Here is a 26,577-nt window from a genome sequence, read left to right as displayed (position 1 = left end):
TCTCTTTGATAGTGGACATTCCAGACAGCACACTTAGTAAAAGTGAGTCTGTCTGCATCAGTTACTGATCCCAGACTCTTCCAGCCTTTGCATGAGGGGCTCCCAGATTCTCCTGTTCTTTGCATTAGGGGCTGGATTAAGAATGGCAGATTGCGTTGAAAAAAAAATCTGAAATTGATCATTCCCACTTTTACCCTGAGTTCATTAGCCAATGATCAGCAACTGACCCAGACAGACTCACTTTTACCAAGTCTGCTCCCTGGAATATCCACCGTCAAAGAGAATATTCTAATGCGAACCCTATCACTAATCATTCTAGAAGAGTCCCCAGTTTTAATAAACAGCCAGATTCTGAGCCAGTACGGGTGTGAACTCTGCTTGGGGAAGCAGAAGAGGAAATTGTAGCCAGCTCAAGAGGGAACTGGGACAGACTGGTGAGCAAAGTGAGTGAGGGGTACAGTTGGATGGGTTGGGATTTTTGTACTTTAGGACTAATCATTTAGTTAACTTCTATAATTGTCTTTCTGATCCATAAACTCCTCATGCTGTGTGAATGTGTAGCAGTAATAGTAGAATTGGCATTTCGGATCACTCACTGCGCTGTTGTCCAGCTCTCCTTAAACTGGTTCAGTGTCCACAGCAGCAATCAGTTTCAGGTGGGTCCTTCTTCTTTAACATAGACATACAGTATATAAAGCTGAGGGGATGCTGCAAGCGTGGATGTAACAAGAAGAACTTTGTGAGGGGTGTTTTTCTCCTGGATACTGATGACAGGTCAAACCAGGGGAACAGGCTGGGAAGAGATATTTTTAAAAACTTGTGATTTTAGCACAAACTTCTGAAAACACCCACAAGAAATGTACAAGCTACTAAGAGATCCTCGCTACTTCCCCCTCCTTGCCTGGAATTGCTGCTTGGTGTATGATGTGCACAAAACATTCTTGTGTGTGAGCCAGGGAGTGGGTGACTCTCTGACCACTTCACAAGTCAGCTCAATATCCAAGGTTGGTAAATGCCAGCAGCAACATTTGGAAGCAGGAGCCCAAGCTGTGATTTCCTGTTGCTCCCTCCATATCCATGGAAGAAAAGGGCAATTGTGATCTAACTCCCTGACTCAGAACAGCCAAGTGACATTGGATAGGCTATGAACACGGGAGCTTCTCATGGTCTGAATTAGTTACATCATCTGAGAACTGATGCTCCAATCATTGAAACAACTCTTGTTTCTATTTTCTTTAACCTTCTCCAGGCTTTCTGCTGCTGGGCCCTAGAGGATCTGGAGCACGTGATCAACACCCGGAACAACATCTGATAAGCAGCTTTCTATATTATGATTTTAGTTGATGACACAGATGTCGCCTCAGTTGCCAGTCTTTAGGATTCAGTCTTTTCCAACAGCTGGATATGTGCAGGCCCTGAACAAGTAAGATCTTAAAATTTAAATAAACCCCCATTCACCTGAACCTCACTGAAAACCATCAACTCCTTTCTGAACTTGCTGACACTATCTGCTAAGACTGGGTTCATGTGTCAGATATACTGCTGTGACCTCTGCACCATGGTGTTAGATGGGAAATATCAAGTCCCACAAATCTTCTTACAACTGCTCATTCTTATTTTACTGATTTTAATGGAAATGTCTGCAAAGTATCTAATCCATAGTAGCCTTGGCAACCAGGCTAGATGGATTAAATAAAATAATCTTGACTGTTGTTTGCATGTTCCTATCTGTTCACCTTCCCCTTGCTGAGTTTGAATTTGTGGCCACCAGTTTGAGGGTCCAAACATAGAATCATAAACTCTACAGTGCAGAAAGAGGCCCTTCGGCCCATCAAGTCTGCACTGAACACAATCCTACCCAGGCCCTACCCCCATATCCCTACACATTTTACCCACTAACCTACACATCCCTGGACACTAAGGGGCATAGCCAATCAACCTAACCCACACATCTTTGGACTGTGGGAGGAAACCCACACAGACATGAGGAGAATGTGCAAACTTCACACAGATAGTGACCCAAGTCAGGAATCGAACCCAGGACCCTGGAGCTGTGAAGCAGCAGTGTTAACCACTGTGCTACCATGCCACCCACATTATTGAGGTTTTGATATTCCACACAATGTGATTCTCCTTTGCATTATTACACTACTTAGATTACGTATGCAGCTCTGCTCTCGATATAACTATCAAGAAAAGTTGAACCAGCTGGGGCTCTTTTCCCCAGAACTGAGAGGCTGACCTAATACAGGTTCTCAATTGGAGTCCACAATGTGACATGGGTCAGCAAAAATTAACCAGAGAACATGCAGAAAAAAATACATCATGTACCCATAAATTAAATGTTTGGTACCCAGCTACACTTGCCTGAGTGAATAGGATTGTTACATTCTGAAGATAATTTGCTCTATGAAGAGGTTTTGAAACATGAAAAGGTATTTAATACTGTTGATGACTTTTATGTCTCAACATGAGTTCAACCAGTGACTATCGTGGCAAATTAGCCAGAATATCGAGAGGTGAAGGAAACAGCTATCAGGGTGTTAATCATTTGAGGTAGTTTCCTAGATGCACTTTGACCTTGCAGTGAGGGCCAGGGCATTTAAGATTCAACCACATTCCTTTGGCTCTGGAGTCACATGTAGTAGGCCAGACTAGGTAAGAACAATAGATTTCCTTCTCTAAAGAACATTAGTGAACCAGATGGGTTTTCACGACATGGCCATCATTCGACTTTTAATTCCAGATTCTTCTTGATTTCAAATTTCACTGTCTGGCATGGTGAGATTCGTACCCAGGTCCCAAAGTATTACCCTGAGTCTCTGGATGATTAGTACAGCGACAATGCCACTGCATCAGCAACTTCTGTGTAATTGCACAACTGAAGATTTTTAAAATAAAAATGTACTTTAATTGGGGAGGCAAGCAATGTGATATTAGGATTGAATGTTGGTGTGAGAACAGAGAATGATTACTCAGAACCCACAGAGGTTTACACTAAAAAAGTAAAACAAAAAACAAATGTATATAATTAATTATATAACTAAATTTTGAAAAATATGACCAGTGTCTCAGGGAATTGTAGGATTGTTAAACCTCAGAATGGGTCTCAGAAACTAAAAGGTTGACAACCCATCACCGAACATGTCTTTAAAATGATGGATGGTTTGGTAGGGTTTGGGTTATGTCGAGAAGATGGATTTGATTTTAATTCTGTGGAAGTGGCTGGATTTTGACTTGAGTTAAAAACCTTGCCCAATGGGGAGTTCAAAACTAAGGGACCATCAATATGAGACAGTCACTAATAAATCCAATAGAAATTCAGGAGAAAATTTTAACTGGAGAGTGGCGAGAACGAGGAACTTGTAACCACACAGTGTAGTTGAGTTGAGTAGCATTGATGGTGCCGGAGGAATCTGGGGCACTGGCTGTTTATGTACGTATGCTTCTGTGAGTTTGACTACATCAGGCTGTTTGACTACTCTGTGGGATAGGTCTCTCAATTTTGGAACAAGTTCCCAAATGTTAACAAAAGAATCTATGCAAGGTCGACTGGGCTGGATCTGCCTTTGTTCAAATCCGATGTCTAGGTGAATGCGGGGTGATCCATCTGCTTTTAGTCTTATGCTTTTTCATAGCAGTTTGATATACATGAGTGGCTTGCTACGGCATTTCAAAGACTAGTTATCAATGTTGTCATTCTAGGGTGACAGTTAGGGAAAGGCAACAGGTTTCCTTCTCTAAAGGACATTAGTAAAACCACTGTTTTTAATAACAGTTTAATTTATTCCGATGGTCAAAAAGGACCGTAGGAGGAGAGGTAATAAGCCGTGGATAACAAAGGAGGTGAAGGAAAGTGTTAAATTAAAAGCGGAGGAATTTAGAGTAGCTAAGAGCAGTGGGCGAGAAGAGGATTGGGAAAGGTTTAAATGTCAACAAAGATTGACAAGTTGATAAAGAAGGGTAGGAGAAACTATGAAGCTGGGCTAACACTTAATATAAAAAAGGATAGCAAGAGTTTTTATAAATATATAAAAAGGAAGAGGCTGGCTAGGGTGAACGTTGGTCCTTTAGAGGATGAGAAAGGGGACCTAGTGGTAGGGGATGGGGATATGGCTAAGGTCTTGAATAACTTTTTTGTTTCTGTCTTCACGGAGGAGGACGTGAATAATTTGCCGGGTGTTAGCGATGGAAAGGTGGTAGGACTGGAGGGTCTTAATGACATTACTGTTACTAGAGAGGTGGTGCCCGACAGACTGGAGGGGCTGATTGTGGACAAGTCCCCAGGACCGGATGGAATGCATCCGAGGGTTCTGAAAGAAATGGCGGAGGTGATAGTGGATGCCTTGGTGGTTATTTTCCAGACGTCGCTGGATTCCGGGGAAGTGCCGGAGGATTGGAAAACGGCTAATGTTACGCCGTTGTTTAAGAAGGGTGCCAGGCAAAAGGCGGGGAATTATAGGCCTGTTAGTTTAACGTCTGTGGTAGGTAAAATGTTAGAATCCGTCATTAAGGAGGAAATTGCGAGGCATCTTGAGGGGAATTGCTTGATAGGGCGGACGCAACACGGTTTCATTAAAGGGAAGTCGTGTCTGACAAATTTACTGGAGTTCTATGAGGATGTGTCTAGGACAGTGGATAGAGGAGAGCCGGTGGATGTGGTCTTTCTGGATTTTCAGAAGGCGTTTGACAAAGTACCTCACAAGAGGTTATTGCAGAAGGTCAGGGGACATGGAGTTGGGGGTAGGGTGTTAGCGTGGATAGAGGATTGGTTGTCAAATAGGAGGCAGAGAGTGGGGGTCAATGAGTGCTATTCGGATTGGCGGTTGGTGACTGGTGGGGTGCCCCAGGGGTCGGTGCTGGGGCCTCAGCTATTTACCATTTATATAGATGATCTGGAGGAGGGAACTGAGTGTAGGGTGTCGAAATTTGCTGATGACACCAAGATTGGGGGAAAGGCAAATTGTGCAGAGGGTGTGGAGAGTCTGCAGAAGGATCTAGATAGGCTGGGCGAATGGGCCAGGAAATGGCAAATGGAATTTAATGTTGGCAAGTGTGAGGTGGTCCACTTTGGTAGGAAGAATGGTAGGAAGGACTATTACTTACGTGGCGAAAATCTGCAGCAGGCGACGGTGCAGAGGGACCTCGGGGTCCTTGTGCATGAGTCGCAAAAACCCAGCTTGCAGGTGCAGCAGGTGGTCAGGAAGGTGAATGGGATGCTGGCCTTCATAGCGAGGGGGATTGAATATAAAAGTAGGGAGGTCTTGCTGCAGCTGTATAGGGCATTGGTGAGGCCGCAGCTGGAGTACTGTGTGCAGTTTTGGGCGCCGCACCTGCACAAGGATATTTTGGCCTTGGAGGGAGTGCAGAGGAGGTTTACTAGGCTGATACCGGAGTTGAGGGGGTTGAGCTATGAGGAGAGGCTGAATAAACTAGGCTTGTACTCGTTAGAGTTTAGAAGAATGAGGGGAGATCTCATTGAGACATATAAGATGATGAATGGGATGGATAGGATAGAGGTGGAGAGACTCTTCCAGCTCAAAAAAGACAGTAGGACTAGGGGGCACAGCCTCAAGATAAAGGGGAGGCGGTTTAGAACGGAGTTGAGGAGGAACTTCTTCACTCAAAGGGTGGTGAATCTCTGGAATTCTCTGCCCGTTGAAGTGGTGGAGGCTGCCTCGCTAAATATTTTTAAGAAGCGGTTTGATGGGTTCTTGATAAGAGAGGGGATTAAGGGTTATGGGGAGAGGGCGGGAAAGTGGAACTGATCCACTTCAGATCAGCCATGATCTTATTGAATGGCGGGGCAGGCTCAAAGGGCTAGATGGCCTACTCCTGCTCCTATTTCTTATGTTCTTATGTTCTTAATAGCTTCCTAGTCATTTTTTACTGATGCCAGTTTATTATTCAATTAAATAAGTTCATATCATAGTGGAACTATCATAGTGGAATCTGAACTCACATCTCCAGATTATTCATCCAGCTCTCTGGAATACCAGTCCCAGTAATATAATCACAATGCTGCTGTATCCCTAATCAAACATAATCACAGATGTTTCATTTTACCAGTTATCAGTTCATGTGATACAACATACCTGCTGTATGACAGTGATTGGATGCAGGTTGCGTTGACAAAGCTTTCACAAGTAAACAAAACTGTGTTGTCCATAGCTTCCAGACCTTCTGAAGAACTGAATAATAGGCCGTTGACTATGTTCAGTGCTAAGCCATAGGGCACTTGCAGCAAATGGCAGAAATTCAGGACAGAATACAGCACTTCTTCAAACCATTTGAGGTCCACACATGACGAATCTGCAAAGGTCAGTTCAGAAGCAGTACAACAACTGAGAGTGGAAATATGAAACAAGACGAGGTTACACATAGCGTTTAAAGTTTATTTATTAGTCACAAGTAAGGCTTACATTAACACTGCAATGAAGTTGCTGTGAAATTCCCCTAGTTGCCGCACTCTCGCGCTGGTTCGGGTCAATGCGCCTAACCAACACGGCTTTCAGACTGTGGGAGGAAACCCACATACACACAGGGAGGACACATACAGTGACCCGAGCTGGGAATTGAACCTGGGTCCCTGGCACTGTGAGGCAGGAGTGTGGTGTCCTGTGCCGCCTACGTTTACTCAGATACTCAGAAGGCATTTGGTAAGGTTGCATGTGTGAAGCTATTAAAGGACATAGCCAACTTAAAGCTTTATCTCCCTGAAAATCATTTTTCTTTTTTCTTCACCCGCAGTCAATAACTCTAGGTGCACCTCACACCTGTCCAATCTACATGCACGAGCCCAGACAATGTCATTAATCTCTTATACAATAGATGGGCTTACTGCCAAATACAATGAGCTCTGCACCAGGTGTTCACACAAATAGGATCACTGGATAACAACAAAGAGCAACAATCCTAGCTGATCTACACCCTCCTTAACCTCCAACCTTAACCTACATCCTCCTCCAAGGTTGTTGGGGTCAATTTTAATGCTCAACCATTGCTCTGGCTAAGATCAGCACAAACCAGGAATCAAGGCTTGCTTCATGGCTGAGGACTACACTCAGCTCTGACAAAGCGTCATCCAAACTCAAGACACTGGCTCTATTTTCTCCCCACAGATGCTGTTATACCTGCTGAGATCTTTCAGCATTTTCTGTTTTGGTTTCGCAACAACAGCTGTTCATCTTACTTGTTCCACCAGTGTCACAGTAACTTCTGCCAGATAGTTGCAATCACTCATAGAATCCCTACAGTGCAGAGGAGGCTATTTGGCCCACTGAGTCTGCACTGACTCTCTGACAGAATATCTTACCCAGGCCTTCTCCCCACCCTACCACCAGAACACCACATATATCTCATGGCTAATCCATTTAACCCCCCCATCTTTTGGACAGTAAGGGGCAATTTAGCATAGCCAATCCACTGCGCGAGGAAACCAGAGTACCTGGAGGAAACCCATGCAGATGCAGGGAGAAGGTGCAAACTCCACACAATCACTCAAGGCCAGAATGCAGTCACAAAACATAGTATTTCATCAAATAAATTACTGATCTAACCCTGTGAGCATATCTAGTAATTATCAAAACAATTTTATGTCTGCAATGCACAGCACTTAGGTTAATGTTGGGTAATAAACCTTTCGCAAACTTAACTACATTCAAAGCACTGCTGTCAAATATCCTAATTCGCATCAGATCCTGTTCATCTATCATCCTCATGCTCGCTGACCTATATTTGGATCCTAATCAAGCAACACTTTAATTTTAAAATTCTCAACTTTGTGTTCAAATCTCTCCTTAGTCTGGTCTCTTCCTAACCGGATAATCCTGTTTTTAGCCAGTCTGGCCACCTGTGGTACACACAGTAAAAAGTCTGACAACACCAGGTTTAAGTCCAACCGATTTATTTGATAGTAAACTCACAAGCTTTCGAGGTTAAGCTCTTCTTCAGGTGAATGAGAAAGACACTTGTGGTACCACATGTTCATAGAAATCATAGAAACTGTACAGTACAGAGAGAGGCCATTCAGCCCATCGAGTCTGCACCGACCACAATCCCACCCAGGCCCTACTCCCATACCCCTCCATGTTTTACCGACTAATCCCTCTAACCTACACAACTCAGGACACTAAGGGACAATTTAAGCATGGCCAATCAACCTAACCCCCACATCTCTGGACATGTTGTAATCTCTTAGTACTAAACTCATAAACGCAGGCTATCTTGTGCATGATGAATAGTCTATGTACACGGTGACGTCACTCTCCCTGTGTCACATTGCCACTCACTGGTCTGCTGAGTCCTGTGGCCTGTTTTCTTGGCTACTAATTCTGTAACCTCGCCCATCCAACACAGCACTGAAAGCTCTGCCCTCTTCCAATTCTAGCCTGTTGCACATCTCTAATTTTAATTATTCCATCCTTTAGCGACCTTGCCATCAGTTGTCAGAGCTCCAAGCTCTCCAATTCCCTTCCTAAATTTCTCTGCTTCATTCTTGTGCCTTAAAACCTACCAAACATTTGGTGATAGGTAGTGATATCGCTTTCTGTTACTTTGTGTCAATTATTGTCAGAAAACACTCCTAAGAAGCATTTTGGGATGGCTGTGAAATAATTGCAGTGTATTAATGATTTGTGCTGTTCTGGAAGTGATACTGTGTGACACTTTGATTCCTTTCCTCCCAGTCTCACCTTTGCTTGTCTGGTCTGTAATTCCCTGATGTGGGTATGCCGGCGTTGGACTGGCGTAAACACAGTAAAAAGTCTGACAACACCAGGTTTTAGTCCAACCTATTATTATCTATATTATCAAACCTATATTATCAAATAAATAGGTTGGACTAAAACCTGGTGTTGTCAGAATTTTTACTGTAATTCCCTCCCAACAAAGTTGATGAGGCCTGTGATATTTGGGGAACACTGAACAGTCCTCAAATTGGATTAGGGACTACGCCACACCTCAGTGTGCACACAGCGGAACACCACTCTGGTTTCCTCATTACTTACCAGCATTTTTAAATGGTGATGTCATTTCTATAACCTCCTGATCCGCTAAGGCTTCGACAGGGCTTTTGCCAGTTATCCATATTTGAGACCAGGAATTAATTTTGTGCAATGAATAATGTGGCTTCACTATAAAACTGTGTGCCAGGAGGTTCTTGAGCCTGAGAATGAAGAACGCAATATCAATCCCCATACTTCAGTCAACACCAAATCCAACATAAATGAGAGATTTATAGACAAGTTCAAAATCAAGGGTTTTGACTGGGTAAGGAGAAACTGTTTCCAGTGACAGGATGATCAGTGAGTGGCCAGGGTACACAGTTTTAAGATAATTGGCAAATGTACCAGGAAGAAGGAGAGATGAGGAGAATTTTTAAAAACCTGGAATGAATTTCCTGAATGGGCAAAAATGCAGCTCAATTGTAACTTTGAAAAGCGATTTGGCTAAATATAAAAAAAGATAAAAATTGCAGAGCTATGGAGGGAAAGCAAGGGAGTAGAACTAACTGCTGTCAGGCTTTTAAATGGATCTACCTTGCATTAAGTTGATCTTTCTCTAGATCCTAGCTATGACTGTAGCACTATATTCTGCACCCTCTCGTTTCTTTCTCTATGAATGGTATGTTTTGACTGCATAGCATACAAGAAACAATACTTTTCACTGCATACTAATACATGTGATAATAATAAATCAAATCAAAAAGATATCTCTTTTGGAGAACCAGCACAGGCACAATGGGCCAAATGGCCTCCTTTTGTGCTGCAAGATTCTAAGATTCTTTGAATAACTGAGCCAGACAGAGTAGGACAATCCCACAGCAGATTACAACCAAATTTATTTTCTCACCTGCAAATCTTCAGTACAGTTCAGTTCACTATTCCCCAGCCTGTCCTCACTTGACACCCCCAACCTCCATGTCCATACCTCCAACTCACGGAAAACGCTGCTCCTGCATCCAACCCCACTGAGTCTCCCTCACTTTTCAGATCTCCAATGGTTCCATACCTATCAGAGTGTTGATTTTAAATTCTCCACCAAATCCTTCCACGGCCTTGCTGCACCAAATCGCTCTGGCCTCCTCCAATACTTCTCCTCTGCTCTGCCAGCCGTAGCCACTGAGAGGTCTGCCCTCTCTCCATTCTGTACTGGGTGACACACGATCTCATCCTGAATTCTGAGACTCTTCACTCAAACCCTTCCTCACCTTCAACAGCCCATCCAGGTCTTTGGCTATTTTCTGCCTTTTCAGTCCAATGCTGGGGTCATGCATAGAATTATTAAGAGACTTGGCCAAAAGTTATGTGAATGGATATTTGATGATGGTCTGCTCATGCCCACAAGCCTTTCTCCCTCTGGAATGCCACTCTCAGTCTATGAGCTGCTGCTGGGCAAAGGCCAGGCTGTTACCACAGAGAGATAAAGGATATTGAATGGAATCTTCCTGCAGCTGGTCTCAGGAGGGAGTGACTCACATCAAGTCATTTTGGAGATAACCATCAGGATATTAAAACTATAATCTCCAGGTCCACCTCGAAGCCACTCACCATCCTAACTTGGAAAACTATCTCTGTTCCTTTGCTGGGTCAAAATCTTGGAAATTCCCTCCCTAACAGCACTGTGAGTGTACATGCACCTCATAGACTGCGGCGGTTCAAGAAGGCAGCTCACCGATCCCTTCTCAAGGCAATTAGAGATGGGTGATAAATGCTGGCCTGTATTGTGAGACTCCCGTACTGTGTGAGTGAGGGACTAACCTGGCAGCAGGCACTGCAGTTACAAGGCTGTACACAATGCAAGACTCGGAGATGCTGCCCCGGATTTGGGAAGAAACAGCAAGTAAGTGTGACGGCAGACAGCAGAGAAACATCACGTCTACTGAAGTGGCTAGTCGTTTGTTATCATAAAAACACTCGATTCCCAAGTCAGTCAGGTCACCTGAAATAGAAAGGAGTTGGCATGGCATCATAGAAGACTTTACAGCCCACTGAATCTCACTGACCCAGAATTCTATTCTTACAATCTCTCCATTCAACTGCTTCTTAAATTTATTTTGCTGTCCTGGAACAAGGAATTCCCCTCCCAATGTTAAGCAAACCCGTATTGGGAAGCCCAAACTACAGATATGTAGAGATGCAATTTTAACCTCACTAGGCCTTTCCCAGTGGGTACATTTTCCCTGAGGTGGGAAACATGGCAGATTGCCACCCATTGTTTGTGCAATGTAAAGCAATGTCAGGGGGGGGGATGCACATTCCCTGAACGTTAGTATTTCCCTCAAGGCTAGTGGGTTCCTGATTGGGCAAGGTCAGTCAATTCATTAACTTTGGGATAAGCTGGCTGACCAAAATTGGCAAAGCCATTTGATAAATAAGTTTAAAAGAGCTTGCCAACTTCAAATGTCATAATGTAATGATGATTTAAGCATGTTCTTAACTCAGTGATTGATCATTGGGCTCTTTCTTTACAAGGTAAATTACCATCAAATTTACCAGCATTGTAGAAATGTACAAATATGATACAAATTCGATAGGGTCTTTTAAGAGACTTCTGGATGAGTACATGGGACTTAATAGGATTGAGGGTTATAGGTAAGCCTAATAGGTAGCGATATGATCGGTGCAACTTGTGGGCCAAAGGGCCTGTTTGTGCTGTAGTTTTTCTATGTTCTATGTTCAATACTTTATCTGATGGATATAGTTTTATTCTGCATTCAACAATATTGAAATTCTCATTTAAATGAGTCATCTAGACATTCTGGTTTGAATTCTACATTGATTTAAAATCAAGACATCTGTTTAAACTTGCATTCATCATATTTGCTTTCATTACCCTCATAGGTAGTAAGTTCCAGGTCATCACCACTCTCTGAGTAAAAGAAGATTCTTCTTCACATTGTCCCTTGTATCTCTTGACCAAAACCTTATATCTGCGTCCCCTAGTCTTGTGCCATCAGCTGATGGAAACAATGTTTATTTGTTTACCCTACCTAAATCAGCCATAAACTTTTACACCTTTATCTCATCTCCCCAAGGAGAAGTAGCCTAGCTTCTTCGTTCTAGCCTTGCGGCTAAACTACCTCATCCCTGGAACCATTCTGGTAAATCTTCTCTGCAGCCTCTCAAGGACCCTATGGTGGGAGAGTCCAGAACTAGGGGTCATAGTTTGAGGATAAGGGGTAAACCTTTTACAACTGCGGTGAGAAGAAATTTCTTCATCCAGAGGGTGGTGAATGTGTGGAATTCACTACCATTGAATGAGGCCAAAATGTTTGATTTCAAGAAGAAATTAGATATAGCTCTTGGGGCTAAAGAAATCAAGGGATATGGGAGAAAAGGGGGATCAGGACATTGAATTCGATGATCAGCCATGATCAAGATGAATGGTGGAACAGGTTTGAATGGCTTACTCCTGCTTCTAGTTTCTGTGTTTTTACTTTTCCAGATCTGGACAGAATAATCTTATTGTGTCCTAACCATAGCCTTATAAGAATTCCACATAAACTTCTTTCTATTATACTCAGTACCTCTGCTTATGAAGCTCTGCACTCTCTCAATACACCTCCAAAGATTAATGCATATGTGTTCCTGCACACTCTTTAGAACGGTGGCATTAAAACTATTTTGCAATTTCCTGTCACTTTAATTAAAATGCATCACTTTACACTTTGCTCTATTACATTCTATCTGCCAGTTGTTTGCCCACTCTGTCTGTCTATATCTTGTGGCAGGCAATCTGTATCATCTTTACTGTTTACCACTCCTTTATGTGTGATATTATCAGCATATTTTGAAAATGTATTCTGAATTCTGATATCCAAGTCATTTATATATATAAAAAAAGCACTGGTCTTGGCACTGAACCTTGGGGAACACTACTGTCTACCATTCTCCCATCTGAAAATCAAACATTTACCACAACTTGCTGTTTTCTATCCTGAAGCCAAGCTAATACTGACTCTCCTGAATCATTCACCTCAATTTCCTGAAGTGGCTTTTTGTGTTGTACCTTTTCAAATCCATTCTCTAACCCTTCCCCAGAAACATTGATCAAATAACTCATTAAATATTCTAGCCTTGACTAGCAGATCTAAATATACATCAATCTAATCAGACCCGTTCCATCTCTGACTATTCACTTTCTATTTCCAAGCTGGTAGATGATTTTGGGATTTCATGTTATAGTGACTGTCATTCAATTCTCACTCTCTTTAACCAGTCATATGTTTTTCTTCATTTTGCCTCTCAAATTATAGTATTTGACCTGGATCCCTCGAGAAGAAGTCATCAGACATGCATCTTTGTTGTTTTTTGTTAGATCATATTTTGTTCTTTTTTGTTAGATCGTATTCTCCATCTCCCTCATTATTTTGGTTCTGTTTCCTTACCTGTTGTCCTTTTTGGAATGGATACAGTTATAGTCGAGTATCCCCCCCATTAAACATGACCTCAGCACTGACCCTCTGACAGTGTGGCGCTCCCTCAGCACTGACCCTCTGACAGTGCAGCACTCCCTCAGCACTGACCCTCTGACAGTGCAGCACTCCCTCAGCACTGACCCCCTGACAGTGCGGCACTCCCTCAGCACTGACTCTCTGACAATGCGGCGCTCCCTCAGCACTGACCCTCTGACAGTGCGGCTCTCCCTCAGCACTGACCTTCTGACAGTGCGGCGCTCCCTCAGCACTGACCCTCTGACAGTGTGGCGCTCCCTCAGCACTGACCCTCTGACAGTGCGGCACTCCCTCAGCACTGACCCTCTGACAGTGCGGCACTCCCTCAGCACTGACCCCCTGACAGTGCGGCACTCCCTCAGCACTGACTCTCTGACAATGTGGCGCTCCCTCAGCACTGACCCTCTGACAGTGCGGTGCTCCCTCAGCACTGACCCTCTGACAGTGCGGCGCTCCCTCAGCACTGACCCTCTGACAGTGCGGCACTCCCTCAGCACTGACTCTCTGACAATGTGGCGCTCCCTCAGCACTGACCCCCTGACAGTGCGGCGCTCCCTCAGCACTGACCCTCTGACAGTGCGGCGCTCCCTCAGCACTGACCCTCTGACAGTGCGGCGCTCCCTCAGCACTGACCCCCTGACAGTGCGGCGCTCCCTCAGCACTGACCCTCTGACAGTGCGGCGCTCCCTCAGCACTGACCCTCTGACAGTGCGGCACTCCCTCAGCACTGACCCCCTGACAGTGCGGCGCTCCCTCAGCACTGACCCTCTGACAGTGCGGCACTCCCTCAGCACTGACCCTCTGACAGTGCGGCACTCCCTCAGCACTGACCCTCTGACAGTGCGGCACTCCCTCAGCACTGACCCTCTGACAGTGCAGCGCTCCCTCAGCACTGACCCCCTGACAGTGCGGCGCTCCCTCAGCACTGACCCTCTGACAGTGCGGCACTCTCTCAGCACTGACCCTCTGACAGTGCGGCACTCCCTCAGCGCTGACCCTCTGACAGTGTGACACTCCCTCAGCGCTGACCCTCTGACAGTGCGGCACTCCCTCAGCACTGACCCCCTGACATGCGGCACTCTCTCAGCACTGACCCTCTGACAGTGCGGCGCTCCCTCAGCACTGACCCCCTGACAGTGCGGCACTCTCTCAGCACTGACCCTCTGACAGTGCGACACTCCCTCAGCACTGACCCTCTGACAGTGCGGCGCTCCCTCAGCACTGACCCTCTGACAGTGCGGCACTCCCTCAGCGCTGATTCTCTGACAGTGCGGCACTCCCTCAGCGCTGACCCTCTGACAGTGCGGCACTCCCTCAGCACTGACCCTCTGACAGTGCGGCACTCCCTCAGCACTGACCCTCTGACAGTGCGGCGCTCCCTCAACACTGACCCCCTGACAGTGCGGCACTCCCTCAGCACTGACCCCCTGACAGTGCGGCACTCCCTCAGCACTGACCCTCTGAAAGTGCGACTCTCCCTCAGCACTGACCCCCTGACAGTGCGGCACTCCCTCAGCACTGACCCTCTGAAAGTGCGACTCTCCCTCAGCACTGACCCCCTGACAGTGCGGCACTCCCTCAGCACTGACCCTCTGACAGTGCGGCGCTCCCTCAGCACTGACCCTCTGACAGTGCGGCACTCCCTCAGCACTGACCCTCTGACAGTGCGGCGCTCCCTCAACACTGACCCCCTGACAGTGCGGCACTCCCTCAGCACTGACCCCCTGACAGTGCGGCACTCCCTCAGCACTGACCCTCTGAAAGTGCGACTCTCCCTCAGCACTGACCCCCTGACAGTGCGGCACTCCCTCAGCACTGACCCTCTGAAAGTGCGACTCTCCCTCAGCACTGACCCCCTGACAGTGCGGCACTCTCTCAGCACTGACCCTCTGACAGTGCGACACTCCCTCAGCACTGACCCTCTGACAGTGCGGCACTCCCTCAGCGCTGACCCTCTGACAGTGCGGCACTCCCTCAGCGCTGACCCTCTGACAGTGCGGCACTCCCTCAGCACTGACCCTCTTACAGTGCGGCACTCCCTCAGCACTGACCCTCTGACAGTGCGGCACTCCCTCAGTACTGACCCTCTGACAGTGCGGCGCTCCCTCAACACTGACCCCCTAACAGTGCGGCACTCCCTCAGCACTGACCCCCTGACAGTGCGGCACTCCCTCAGCACTGACCCTCTGAAAGTGCGACTCTCCCTCAGCACTGACCCCCTGACAGTGCGGCACTCCCTCAGCACTGACCCCCTGACAGTGCGGCACTCCCTCAGCACTGACCCTCTGAAAGTGCGACTCTCCCTCAGCACTGACCCCCTGACAGTGCGGCACTCTCTCAGCACTGACTCTCTGACAATGTGGTGCTCCCTCAGCACTGACCCCCTGACAGTGCGGCACTCCCTCAGCACTGACCCTCTGACAGTGCAACACTCCCTCAGCACTGACCCCCTGACAGTGCGGCACTCCCTCAGCACCGACCCTCTGACAGTGCGGCACTCCCTCAGCGCTGACCTTCTGACAGTGCAGCACTGCCTCAGCGCTGACCCTCTGACAGTGTGGCACTCCCTCAGCGCTGACCCTCTGACAGTGCGGCACTCCCTCAGCGCTGACCCTCTGACAGTGTGGCACTCCCTCAGCGCTGACCCTCTGACAGTGCGGCACTCCCTCAGCACTGACCCTCTGACAGTGCGGCACTCCCTCAGCGCTGACTCTCTGACAATGTGGTGCTCCCTCAGCACTGACCCCCTGACAGTGCGGCACTCCCTCAGTACTGACCCTCTAACAGTGCAGCACTCCCTCAGCGCTGACCCTCTGACAGTGCGGCACTCCCTCAGCACTGACCCTCTGACAGTGCGGCACTCCCTCAGCACTGACCCCCTGACAGTGCGGCACTCCCTCAGCACTGACCCTCTGACAGTGCGGCACTCCCTCAGCACTGACCCCCTGACAGTGCGGCACTCCCTCAGCACTGACCCTCTGACAGTGCGGCACTCCCTCAGCGCTGACCCTCTGACAGTGCGGCGCTCCCTCAGCACTGACCCCCTGACAGTGCGGCACTCCCTCAGCACTGACCCTCTGAAAGTGCGACTCTCCCTCAGCACTGACCCCCTGACAGTGCGGCACTCCCTCAGCACTGACCCCCTGACAGTGCGGCACTCCCTCAGCACTGACCCTCTGAAAGTGCGACTCTCCCTCAGCACTGACCCCCTGACAGTGCGGCACTCTCTCAGCACTGACTCTCTGACAATGTGGTGCTCCCTCAGCACTGACCCCCTGACAGTGCGGCACTCCCTCAGCACTGACCCTCTGACAGTGCAACACTCCCTCAGCACTGACCCCCTGACAGTGCGGCACTCTCTCAGCACTGACCCTCTGACAGTGCAACACTCCCTCAGCACTGACCCTCTGACAGTGCGGCACTCCCTCAGCGCTGACCCTCTGACAGTGCGACACTCCCTCAGCACTGACCCTCTGACAGTGCAGCACTGCCTCAGCGCTGACCCTCTGACAGTGCGGCACTCCCTCAGCGCTGACCCTCTGACAGTGCGACACTCCCTCAGCACTGACCCTCTGACAGTGCGGCACTCCCTCAGCGCTGACCTTCTGACAGTGCAGCACTGCCTCAGCGCTGACCTTCTGACAGTGCAGCACTGCCTCAGCGCTGACCCTCTGACAGTGTGGCACTCCCTCAGCGCTGACCCTCTGACAGTGCGGCACTCCCTCAGCGCTGACCCTCTGACAGTGCGGCACTCCCTCAGCACTGACCCTCTGACAGTGCGGCACTCCCTCAGCGCTGACTCTCTGACAATGTGGTGCTCCCTCAGCACTGACCCCCTGACAGTGCGGCACTCCCTCAGTACTGACCCTCTAACAGTGCAGCACTCCCTCAGCGCTGACCCTCTGACAGTGCGGCACTCCCTCAGCACTGACCCTCTGACAGTGCGGCACTCCCTCAGCACTGACCCCCTGACAGTGCGGCACTCCCTCAGCACTGACCCTCTGACAGTGCGGCACTCCCTCAGCACTGACCCTCTGACAGTGTGGCACTCCCTCAGCACTGACCCTCTGACAGTGATGTGTTTCCTTGGTATTGCACTAGGAATGTCAGTCTGGGTTCAGTTTCCAAGGGTGTAGGCAGAGTATTTTTGTTTATTTATTCAGAAATCCTGCTCAACCTTCTTAAAACAGGTTCAGCAACTTAGAAAGTTCCTTTAGAGATTGCATCAAGCTAAAACATTATTAGAGCTTTTTAAAAATGAACCCGTACTGAGTGTTTCTGGCCTCCTGGTGGATACAGTGATATTTGCTGCGCTCAGATGTGTCAGCTGAAGTAAAGACAAGGCCAGCTGCTTCCCAAAGTGGCCACAGCCCAGCAGCCCAATTTTCAGGGAGCCTCTGCTGGATTTCAGAATCTGGTATTTAGCCAGCCTGGAATTGGGGAAGTGGGCTTCTTTCAGCACCTTGCATCTGCAGAAAGAGATACCACAGTTAATCTGATTGGAGTACATTTTACACCAAAGAAACAGCTTCATTCAACACATCAGGTTTTATGCTCTGCTCGAACTTCCTCTGCACTTCTTTCCTTCCACATTTTCACCACTCTATGGATAAAGAATTTTATCTTGAATTTCCTATTTGATTTCTGCTCCGCTACCTCTGGTATCTGCTCAGGACTGAATCTTGGCCTTCTCCTACTTCACATCTATCTGCTGCCTCTCGACAACATCATCCAAAAACAGGTACACTGACCATACTATCCCTCACCACCATCTCTCCCATGCCCCCTCTACCGTCTCTCAATGGTCAGACTGCTGATCTGACATCCAGTACTGGATGAACAGAAACTTGCTCAAATTAAATATTGGGAAGATTGAATTTGATGATCAGCCATGATCAAAATGAATGGTAGAGCAGGCTCAAAGGCTGAATAGTCTATTCCTAGTTTCTATGTTCTATGTTTCTATGAAGCCATTTCTTAAATCCCTGCCACAAACTACATTAAAAAGTCTCACAACATCAGGTTAAAGTCCAGTGGGTTTATTTGGCAGCACTAGCTTTCGGAGTTTCAAGCTCCTTCATCAGGTGAGTGAGGACATGTGGTCACAAACAGGGCATATAAAGACAGAAACTCAATTTACAAGAAAATGGTTGGAATATGAGTCTTTACAAGTAAAGTCTAAAAGATACAGACAATGTGAGTGGAGAGAGGGCCAAGCACAGGTTAAAGAGATGTGTATTGTCTCCAGCCAGGACAGTCAGTGAGATTTTCAAACCCAGGCAAGTCGTGGGGGTTACAGATAGTATGACATAAACCCAAAATTCTGGTTGAGGCCATTCTCATGTGTGCAGAACTTGGCTATCAGTTTCAGCTCAATGATTCTGCGCTGTTGTATGTTGTAAAGGCCACCTTGGAGAACGCTTACCCGAAGATAACAGGCTGAATGCCCGTGGCCGCTGAAGTGTTCCCCAACTGGAAGGGAACACTCCTGCCTGGTGATTGTCGAGCGATGTTCATTCACCCGTTGTCGTAGCGTCTGCATGGTCTCCCCAATGTACCATGCCTCGGGACATCCTTTCCTGCAGCATACCAGGTAGACAAATTACATTCCCAACAAATTTCCACCCCTTTCCCTGGCAGCTATCTGACACTGAACCAGACTGTTCACAACCTTGTATCATTTCTGAACACAATCTCAGTTTTGACCCAAAGATGTGTTACCAACTACATATATGCACCACCACAGAGACTATTTATTTCCACCTCAGTAACAGTGCCAGATTTCATTTCTTCCAGCCTTCTTAAGGCTCAGCTGCTGCTTAAACCTCATGTATTTTGTTACCTCCAGACTTGACAATTCCAACACACACCAACTGCTTTCCCATATTCTACCCTCCATAAACATGAGGACAGTGGAAACTCAGCTGCCTACGTCCTCAACACATCGTGAGGACTCAACTATCAGTCCCGTGCTCGCTCACCCAGCCTAGCATCCTGTGTGGAAATGCCCTGATTTTATAATTTTCATCCACGTTTTTCAAAACCCACCCCCACTGATTAATAATTAACAAGTAAAAAATGAATAATAATCAAAAATCAAGAACCTATCTATCTCTGTCTTAAAGACACTCAATGACCTGACCTCCACAGCATTCTGCTGCAAAGAGTTCCACAGATTCCCCACTCTCTGGCTGAAGAAATTCCTCCTCACCCTCTGTTTGAAAGGATTGCTCCTTTAGTCTGAGGTTGTGCCCTCTGGAACTAGTTTTTCCTACTAGTGGAAACATCCTCTCCGTGTTCACTGTATCCAGGCCTCGCAGTATCCTGTAAGTTTCAATAAGATCCCCCCATCCTTCTAAACTCCAACGAGTACAGACCCAGAGTTCTCAACCGTTCCTCATACAAGCTCTTCATTTCAGGGATCAAGAGGAAGATCGAAACTCAGTGGCCATTATCAACTTCCCATTGTATCCCTCCCCCTCCTCGCCTCACTCCCACCCTGCCATCCAAACCTGACTGGGTGGGCTCCAGGTGGATTAACCCAAAAATCATGTGATTGAAACTCATTTTGGGTACTGCATTCTTATTACCCTAGGACCCAGCAGATCCATCGGAGCCATCAGTCATCAACCAGTCTGAGACCCTGCCTCTGAAACCAGTCATCAAAGTTATAAAGTTCACCTGAGAACCAATCTCCTAGATAGTCAGCTACAAAAAACCTCACAACCTGCTATGAACGCTTCGCTTCACACAACCCTCAATTCAACTTTAAATCATCAAATCTATTGAAGAAACCAGAGGCATTCCACAGAGGAGACCAGAAATCATCAATCAGAAACTGAATTAACTGTAATCTGTAACAGTGAATTATCTTTGTCCGTATCGAATCTGTGTGTGCGTGTGTTTATATACGCATGAAATTAAGCATGTGACATTGCATTAATCTGGGATAAATGTGTGAGAATAAATAACCTTTAAAGTCATGAAAGTTTGGTAGTTAATTGAAATTGCTGAATTATTGAATTGAAATATAACTCCAAGGATAAGAACAGACACACCTCTTTCCAGGGAGAGTAAGAGGAAATACATTCTCTTTATATTAATTTATTGTTGGTTTCATTCTTGCTGTTGTAGAAAAGCTATCAGTTTGACATTATTTAAAATTTGGTGGAGGATTTAATGAAGTACATTGTACGATTAAATAACATGGAGAAACTGAGCTGGGGCATGCTTTGTAAAATTCTCTCCAGAATGTCATGCTCAAGTCAGCATTTTTAGTAGAATTGGAAGAAAGAAAACCAGTTTATTTCTAGAAGGTTTTTCACATATAGAATCATATAGAATCTACAGTGCAGAAGAAGGCCATTTAGCCCATCAAGCCAGTACTAGCAATAATCCCAACTAGGTTCTATCTCTGTAAACTCACATATTTACCCTCCTAATCCCCCTAACACTAAGGGGCAATTTATCCTGGCCAATCTACCTAATCTGCACATCTTTTGAATGTGGGAGGAAACAGGAGCAACCAGGAGAAACCCACACAGACATAGGGAGAATGTACAAACTCCACACAGTGACTCAAGACCGGAATAGAACCCAAGTCACTGGCGCTGTGAGGCAGCAATGCCACCGAACAATAGTGCACTGCATAAATTAAACACCTAAATATGGTAGTGTGCCGTCAATGCTGATTTGGCCAGTAGCTGTTTGTGTTGAATACGACCTGTGCACTGATAACCAGTAACCACATTAAAAGCTGTTCGGTTGGCATGCACTGAAATGCTATTGGAGTCATACTTCTCCTTTATCCATAATTTCTTCAGTCAGTTTCATTACTGACAACAGAAGGAAATCCTCAGATTTCCCCTCTTAAGTATTTATCTGCTTTCCAATAATCCTTATTTAAACGTATAATCAATTATTGATCACTGATTGCTGTTGATTATCAATCTCTGATCAATAATCAATATGTGGAGATGCTGGTGTTGGACTGGGGTAAACACCAGGTTAAAGTCCAACAGGTTTATTTGGTAGCAAAAGCCACAAGCTTTCAGAGCACTGCCCCTTCATCAGGTGAGTGGGAGTTCTGTTCACAAACAGGGTATATAAAGGCACAAACTCAACTTACAAAATAATGGTGGGAATGCGAGTCTTTACAGGTAATCAAGTCTTAAGGTACAACGATGTGAGTGGAGAGAGCGTGACGCACAGGTTAAAGAGATATGTACTGTCTCCAGACAGGCTGGTTAGTGAGATTTTGCAAGTCCAGGCAAGTCATGGGGGTTACAGGTAGTGTGACATGAACGCAAAACCCCGGTTGAGGCCGTCCTCATGTGTGCGGAACTTGGCTATCAGTCTCTGTTCACCGACTCTGCGCTGTCGTGTGTCGAGAAGGCCGCCTTGGAGAACGCTTACCCGAAGATCAGAGGCTGAATCACTAGGCAAAGTGTTCTCTTCCTGTTGGGGAACACTTCAGTGGTCACGAGTTTGCAAAATCTCACTAACTATCCTGTCTGGAAACAATGCACATCTCTTTAACCTGTGCTTAACACTCTCTCCACTTACACTGTTGTACCTTTAAGACTTGATTACCTGTAAAGACTTGCATTCCAACCATTATTTTGTAAATTGAGTTTGCGTCTTTATATGCCCTGTTTGTGAACAGAACTCCCACTCACCTGTCGAAGGGGCAGCACTCCAAAAGCTAGTGGCTTTTGCTACCAAATAAACCTGTTGAACTTTAACCTGGTGTTGTGAGACTTCTTACAATAATCAATAATCAATAGCAATCAGAAATCGATAATCAATCAACAGCAATCAGTGATCAATAATTAATATCACTGCAATCAGTGATCAATAATCAATACCACAGCAATCAATCATCAATAATCAATATCACAGCAATCAGTCATCAATAATCAATCTACAGCAATCAGTGATTGATAATCAATCAACAGCAATCAGTGATCAATATCAATATCACAGCAATTGCTGATTGATGTTGATTGGTTATTGATCACTGATTGTGGTAGATTGATTATTGATGACTGATTGCTGTGATATTGATTATTGATGACTGTTGCTGATATTGATTATTGATCACTGATTGCTGTAGATTGTTTATTGATGAATAGTGGTGTGCCTCAGGGATCAGTATTGGGACCGCAATCAGAAGGCGTTTGACAAGGTACCTCACAAGAGGTTATTACAGAAGGTCAGGGGGCATGAAGTTGGGGGTAGGGTGTTAGCGTGGATAGAGGACTGGTTGTCAAATAGGAATGATGTGGGTATGCCGGCGTTGGACTGGCGTAAACACAGTAAAAAGTCTGACAACACCAGGTTTTAGTCCAACCTATTTATTTGATAATTTACTCACAAGCTTTCGGGGTTAGCCCCTTCGTCAGGTGAATGGAGAGTTCTGGCCTCAGACAGAGCATATAAAGCACAGACAGTTTAGAGATTACTGATTCACCTGACGAAGGGGCTAACCCCGAAAGCTTGTGAGTATATTATCAAATAAATAGGTTGGACTAAAACCTGGCGTTGTCAGACTTTTTACTGTGTCAAATAGGAGGCAGAGAGTGGGGGTCAATGGGTGCTATTCGGATTGGCGGATGGTGACTAGTGGAGTGCCCCAGGGGTCGGTGCTGGGGCCTCAGCTATTTACCATTTATATAGATGATCTGGAGGAGGGAACCGAGTGTAGGGTGTCGAAATTTGCTGATGACACCAAAATTGGTGGAAAGGCAAATTGTGCGGAGGGTGGGGAGAGTCTACAGAAGGATCTAGATAGGCTGGGCGAATGGGCCAGGAAATGGCAAATGGAATTTAATGCTGGTAAGTGCGAGGTGGTCCACTTTGGTAGGAATAATGGTAGGAAGGATTATTACTTACGTGGAAAAAAACTGCAGCAGGCGACGGTGCAGAGGGACCTCGGGGTCCTTGTGCATGAGTCGCAAAAACCCAGCCTGCAGGTGCAGCAGGTGGTCAGGAAGGCGAATGGGATGCTGGCCTTCATCGCGAGGGGAATTGAATATAAAAGTAGGGAGGTCTTGCTGCAGCTGTATAGGGCATTGGTGAGGCCGCAGCTGGAGTACTGTGTGCAGTTTTGGGCGCCGTACTTACGCAAGGATATTTTAGCCTTGGAGGGAGTGCAGAGGAGGTTTACTAGGCTGATGCCGGAGTTGAGGGGGTTGAGCTATGAGGAGAGGCTGAATAGATTAGGCTTGTACTCGTTAGAGTTTAGAAGAATGAGGGGAGATCTCATTGAGACGTATAAGATGATGAATGGGATGGATAGGATAGAGGTGGAGAGACTCTTCCCGCTCAGAAAGGATAGTAGGACTAGGGGGCATAGCCTCAAGATAAAGGGGGGGCGGTTTAGAACAGAGTTGAGGAGGAACTTCTTCACTCAAAGGGTGGTGAATCTCTGGAATTCTCTGCCCGTTGAAGTGGTGGAGGCTGCCTCGCTAAATATTTTTAAGACGCGGGTTGATGGGTTTTTGATGAGAGAGGGGATTAAGGGTTATGGGGAGAGGGCGGGAATGTGGAACTGAGCCATGACAGATCAGCCATGATCTTATTGAATGACGGGGCAGGCTCGAAGGGCTAGTTGGCCTACTCCTGCTCCTATTTCTTATGTTCTTATGTAATTGTTTACGATTTACATAGATGATTTGGAGTTGGAGACTAAGTGCAGTGTGTCAAAATTCGCAGATGACACTAAGATGGGTGGAAGAGCAAAGTGTGCAGAGAATGCTGAAAGTCTGCAAACGGATATAGATAGTCTGAATGGTGAGGGTCTGGCAGACGGAGTACCATGTTGGTAAATGTGAGGCCATCCATTTTGGTAGAAATAACAGCAAAATGGACTATTATTTAAATGGTAAAAAATCGCAGCATGTTGCTGTGCAGAGGGACCTGGGTGTCCTTGTGCGGGAATCTCAAGGAGTTGGTTTGCAGGTACAGCAGGTAATTAAGAAGGCAAATGGAATTTTGTCCTTCATTGCTAGAGGGATGGAGTTTAAAAATAGTGAGGTTATGTTGCAGCTGAATAAGGTGCTGGTGAGGCCATATCTGTGTACTGTGTACAGTTTTGGCCTCCTTACTTGGCACTGGAGGGGGTGCAGAGGAGATTCACTCGGTTGATTCCGGAGTTGAGAGAGTTGGCTTATGAGGAGAGACGAGTAGACTGGGGCTATACTCATTGGAATTCAGAAGAATGAGGGAAGATCTTATAGAAATATATAAGATTATGAAGGGAATAGATAAGATAGAAGCAGGGAAGTTGTTTACACTGGCAGGTGAATTAGAACTAGGGGGCATAGTCTCAAAATAAGGGGAAGAAGATTTAGGACTGAGTTGAGGAGGAACTTCTTCACACAAAGGGTTGTGAATCTGTGGAATTCCCTGCCCAGTGAAGCAGTTAAGGCTTCCTCATTAAATGCTTTTAAGGCAAGGATAGATAAATTTTTGAACAGTAAAGGAATTAGGGGTTATGGTGAGTGGGTGGGTAAGTGGAGCTGAGTCCACAAAAAAAATCAGCCATGATCTTATTGAATGGCAGAGCAGATTCGAAGGGCCAGATGGCCTACTCCTGCTCCCTAGTGCTGATGTTCTTATGACTCATTGTTGATGATTGATTATTGATGACTAATTGTTGTGATATTGATTATTGATGGTTGATTGCTGTGGTATTGATTAATGATCACTGATTGCTGTGATATTGATTATTGATCACTGATTGCTGTGATATTAATTAATGATCACTGATTGCAGTGATTTTGATGGTTAATTGCTGTGATATTGATTATTGATCACTGATTGCTGTGGTATTGATTATTGATCATTGATTGCTGTGATATTGATTATTGATGGTTGATTGCTGTGATATTGATTACTGATTGCTGTGGTATTGATTATTGATCACTAATTGCTGTGGCATTGATTATTGATCACTGATTGCTGTGATATTGATTATTGATGGTTGATTGCTGTGATATTGATTATTGATCACTGATTGCTGTGGTATTAATGATCACTGATTGCTGTGATATTGATTATTGATGGTTGATTGCTGTGATATTGATTATTGATCGTTGATTGCTGTGATATTGATTATTGATCACTGATTGCTGTGATATTGATTATTGATGGTTGATTGCTGTGATATTGATTATTGATCACTGATTGCTGTGGTATTAATGATCACTAATTGCTGTGATATTGATTATTGATGGTTGATTGCTGTGATATTGATTATTGATGGTTGATTGCTGTGATATTGATTATTGATCACTGATTGCTGTGATATTATGTACGGCTGATTGCTGTAGATTGCTCTGATTACCTCACGGCTGTCAGGAGCCGGCAGTAGAAGGCGGCGTGAGCACAGGCACACACGGTCAGGGCCCAGGCCCGCACCCGGATGTTTTCAGTGAAAGTTTTTTCCTCCTCGGTGAGCGCCGCCTCGAAGCTGAGGGAGGGGAGGCTGTCGGTCAGGCTCAGGGAGTGGTCACTCGCCATCACCGAAGGCCCAGGCCTCAGCAAGACCGCTGCTCCCGTTACCCCGGCAACGGCTTCTCCACCCTGCCCCTTCCGCCACCATGGTAACGGCCCCGCCCCCAGCCACAAACCCCGCCCTTCCCCCGGGAACGCCTCCACCACATCACCCTGGTAGCAGCCCCGCCCCAGTCATAGGCCACACCCCCGTGTGTACGCCGCCTCACCATAGTAACAGGCCCCGACCGAGACAACGCCCCGCCCAAGGACCACCCCTCATCCACGTCACTATGGCAACAACCCCGCCCCCCGGAAATAGTCTAAATTCACTTCTTCGTCAGGTTGAGTGTTATGGGGTGTTTCCCCCCGCCAGGCTGGAGAGATGCCGGTGTTGGACTGGGGTAAACACAGTAGGAAGTCTCTCAACACCAGGTTAGAGTAAACCTGTTAGTCTGGGGGACAGCCTGAGTTTATAATGCATCATTAACCAGGGGCACATTCCCAAATCCAGGTGACAGTCCCCTGGGCAGTCAGTGGAACCCAGTAAAAAGTCTGACAACACCAGGTTTTAGTCCAACCTATTTATTTGATAATATTCTCACTAGCTTTCGAGGGGACAG

General features: G+C 46.3%; 1 protein-coding gene across 1 annotated transcript; it reads right to left on the bottom strand.

Moving 5' to 3' along the window:
- Positions 1-311: 311 nt before the first annotated feature.
- Positions 312-25,983, bottom strand: noxred1 (NADP-dependent oxidoreductase domain containing 1). Its single transcript, XM_080201927.1, has 6 exons — positions 25,806-25,983; positions 17,726-17,925; positions 10,761-10,941; positions 9,009-9,166; positions 6,096-6,312; positions 312-793 (listed from the first exon to the last, which is right to left on the bottom strand). The coding sequence occupies exons 1-6, from the start codon at positions 25,979-25,981 to the stop codon at positions 628-630; spliced, it is 1,098 nt and encodes a 365-aa protein (XP_080058053.1). The 5' UTR covers positions 25,982-25,983; the 3' UTR covers positions 312-627.
- Positions 25,984-26,577: the final 594 nt, after the last annotated feature.

Source organism: Carcharhinus amblyrhynchos, chromosome 14 (genome assembly GCF_965287045.1).
Source record: "Carcharhinus amblyrhynchos chromosome 14, sCarAmb.v2.hapA, whole genome shotgun sequence".
Taxonomy (NCBI): domain Eukaryota; kingdom Metazoa; phylum Chordata; class Chondrichthyes; order Carcharhiniformes; family Carcharhinidae; genus Carcharhinus; species Carcharhinus amblyrhynchos.
Note: the sequence above shows the minus strand (reverse complement) of the source record. Positions and strands in the feature narration are given on the sequence as shown.